This window comes from Centrocercus urophasianus, unplaced genomic scaffold, assembly GCF_019232065.1.
Source record: "Centrocercus urophasianus isolate 14NV4802_14NV808 unplaced genomic scaffold, USGS_Curo_1.0 seq_10, whole genome shotgun sequence".
NCBI lineage: Eukaryota > Metazoa > Chordata > Aves > Galliformes > Phasianidae > Centrocercus > Centrocercus urophasianus.
Genome location: NW_024884142.1, coordinates 88,371,744 through 88,375,361, shown reverse-complemented (window position 1 = coordinate 88,375,361; position 3,618 = coordinate 88,371,744). Strand labels below are relative to the sequence as shown.

At 47.5% G+C, this 3,618-nt stretch overlaps 1 protein-coding gene across 1 annotated transcript; it reads left to right on the top strand.

Moving 5' to 3' along the window:
- Positions 1-219: 219 nt before the first annotated feature.
- On the top strand, positions 220-2,416 carry LOC122160547 (cystatin). Its single transcript, XM_042819153.1, has 3 exons — positions 220-462; positions 832-945; positions 2,020-2,416. Exons 1-3 carry the CDS (start codon positions 235-237, stop codon positions 2,095-2,097), a joined length of 420 nt encoding a protein of 139 aa, XP_042675087.1. The 5' UTR covers positions 220-234; the 3' UTR covers positions 2,098-2,416.
- Positions 2,417-3,618: the final 1,202 nt, after the last annotated feature.

Sequence of the window (3,618 nt, the reverse complement as noted above, 5' to 3'; positions counted from 1 at the left end):
CTCAGGCACGACGTTCCCTCGCGTACTCTTCACTGCCGTCACCGCGGGTGTTACTTGTTGCCTCTCTAAACCACCCCGCTTCCCGGCCTTGCCGAGTTCCACCCTCCGCCCGTCCTGCCCTGCCCGGCCGGAAGGGGCGGGGCGGGGCGGGGCGTGTGGGCCGAAGCCGCCGCCCATCTCGCTCCGCAGGCCTTTAAAAGGGCGGCGGCGGAGCGCGGCCCGGAGTGCGGAGCCATGGCGGGAGCTCGGGGCTGTGTGGTGCTGCTGGCCGCGGCCCTAATGCTCGCCGGAGCTGTCCTGGGCAGCGAGGAGCGCCCCCGGCTCCTGGGGGCTCCCGTGCCCGTGGATGAGAACGACGAGGGCCTGCAGCGGGCACTGCAGTTTGCCGTGGCCGAGTACAACAGGGCCAGCAATGACAAGTACTCCAGCCGGGTGGTGCGGGTCATCAGCGCCAAGCGGCAGGTGGGTGCGGGGCGGCCTGCCTCTGTGTGCGTGAGTGCTGCGGGAGTTGGGATTTCTGAGGTTAATGCGGGCTGTTCTGCTGCAGGAGGTGGATGAAAGCTTGGGGCATACGGCTGTGAATGCTAATGTTGCCTTATAAGCTAATGCAGCTTTGTTTACTGATTAAGGAAGCTGCACTAGTTTGTTTACTTGGATCTTGCTTCCTATTTGGTAAGGGATGCTGAGTGTGTTTTCTGTGGAGGTTGCCACACGCTGCCTGCTCTGTACTTTTTGGCTGGTTGTGCTTCTTTCCCGTAAGGTTCTTCTTTTTAGAAAGCTCCTAGGTATGTGCTGCAAATAAAACTGCTACTACCTGTGATCTTGTTGCAGCTCGTGTCTGGAATCAAGTACATCCTGGAGGTTGAGATTGGTCGGACAACTTGCCCCAAGTCATCAGCTGATCTCCAGAGCTGCGAATTCCACGATGAGCCAGAGATGGCTAAGGTAGGCTCTAAGCAGGATGTGCTGCTTCCTGGGTTCCTACTGCCCCCTTCCCTCTGGGAAGGTGGGCAGCATCACCTGTCTGCTTCTAATAAGATCATATGCATCATGCCTTTAGACTGTGCAAGATGCTGTCCTTGCAGAACTTGTCTTGCCAGATAATGCTCACAGAGGAAGGGAGACATTGCAGCATGCTTAAGTGGAGAGTTCAGGCTGTGGTGCACAGTAGGAGTACATGTGCCTCAATCTTATGAGTGCATGTGGGATATGCAGAGGAAACTTTGCTAAGAAGGGATTGCTTAGGGGTCTCCTGGTAATCAGTTTGGTGCCTTAAGTTCTCATACCCTTCTCAGCTCCTCCTGTACACCTGTGAACAAGCTCAACTCAGTCCTCTTTTGAGACAGTCCCATCTCTGTGAATCTTTCTTTGGGCTAAGCACTGATCACAACTGGATTACCCTGGTTCTCTAGATTTACTATATCATGCTGCATGCAGATTTCTTAAGAACTAATCTAGCTTTTCAAGTTAACACCAAATTGTCTGTCTGTCTTTGGTCAGTGTCTAGTTCTTGCCTGTTATTTCATTACTGGTGTTGATTGGTAATAGGCTGTACTTCTCTGTGCATGTTCCTTGTGCCTGCATGAGAACTGACACTGCACAGGAATGATCCACTAAGCACATGGGTGGAAGCTTGCCTGTGCATCAACACAGCTGCCATTGTTAGGCAGGCAAGCACAAACAAATGGTTAGCTGTGTGGGCCTGCCTGCCTTTGCTCTCAAAGGTTATATTGGAGAACTACCCAGGCTGAAAGCTCTGCAGCACTGGGAATTAGTGCGTGGAAGCAGCTTGATATTGTGAAATGTTGACTGCTTGGCTTCTGTGTTAGCATTTGGGATAAATGATCCTGAGCAGGTTCTAAGTTTGGGGTTCCAGAACATACTGCTGGGAAAGTGCAAATCCAGAGTCACAAGAGTGGCATATAGTCAAGAATCTCAAAATGGAATAGATCTGTGTAGAACAATGATACTGTTGTATGTTCTTAATATGATAATTGATTTCTTTTTCTCTCTCCTCAGAATACCACATGTACCTTTGTAGTGTACAGTATTCCTTGGCTAAACCAAATTAAACTACTGAAAAGTACCTGCCAGTAAGCCCTTCTTGGCTCCAGCGGTGACCAGCAACCAGTTACTCAGATGAAGAAAGAAGCAATAACGTGAATTGAGATGGGTTGTATCACTGCCTGTTAACTCATACTTCTGTATGCTTGTGCTATGCAAGTAAAACTATGTAATCTTCCTATAAAGCACAATATGATCTCAACTTTATTTTTCCTCTTTGTAGTTATATTTTGGAGTAGCTGTTTGTCTTCTCACAGCTTTCCCAATAAAGCAACTCCAGTGTCAGAATTTAGGATAAAGTTGGTGTCCCTGCGAAGTGACTACTGTAAACATTAAAACTCAATTCATCGTTGCTGTTGTGTGTGGTTGCCTTTATATGAGTGCCTGGTGTCTTGGAGGGAGGGTTTGTGTTTGTTTATCAGCTAATCTCCCATGCCTAAATGATGGGATGAGAAGAAATGCAGGGTCTAATTACAGCAGGAGTAAGTTTGGTGAAAGTGTTTAGCTGTTTTGACTGAAGAAGTGTTTGGACTTTGAATATGCTGTAGCTTGCAATGCTATCTTTTGGGAAGGTTAACCAGAACTTACGTGAAGTGTGTGATCAGTTTCTGCTGGAATTCTGCTCCTGTCAGCTGCTGTATTGCAGAGCTCCATCTGTTTATGCAGCTGTGCTGTGTAAGAATTAGCCATTCTGATGTCTCTTGTATTGCATTGGAGGTGTTTGGGAAACACGGATTTCCTCTGGCATTGTCTTTACAGGTTATCCTACTGTATCTTTAGTTCTGTAGTGCTTCGGAGATGAAAGCTCTGAGTAGGTATCCCAAGGACTTTATTTCCAGTTTGAGCAATAGTATGGCCAACTTCATTTATAACCTGAATTATCTCCACTAGAGCTGATGGAACAGCTGCTTCAGCACCTGTGCTTGGTCCATCATAGCTTCTGTTCGCAAACAGTTACAGGCACAGAAAAGCCTGGAGGATAGTCAGTGGCAGCAAGCTTGGCTGGAGGGGAGATGGAACTGTAGTCTGGCTATGTGTTAACCAGGGCAAACTTGAGTGACATCTGATCAGGATACATGCTATTGAGTCAGCAGGTGGAGAGGATCTGTGCCCAGATCCTCTCTTAAGGCAACTGGCTAAAGTGTTTCCTTAAATTCATTAGTTTGTGGGGCAGTTGAGGATACCTGCTTTGAAAAGGCACATGATATAACACTTATACCAATAGCCTTAACTTGAGAATAGTCTAGCACTAAAATAATGGGAAAGTTATTGGTGTTGAGCGAATAACTGATGAATAAGAGCCATCCGTCAGTGGTTTTACAGCAAATGGATCAAGTCTGGAAAACCTGTCTTTGTTCTGCAAATGTGGGTGTTCCACAGACGTTCCAAATCCGCAGCCTTCCAAATCTAAGTGTGTGTATGAGCCTGGTGGGTCTTTCAGTTGAACACATTGCTGCTGATTTCATTGCCTGTGCCATCAATGCTTGGGATTTGTGTGAGTGTCACAGGGAATGACAGCTCTGGATTGGAGAAAAAAATTCTACTTTTTCAACA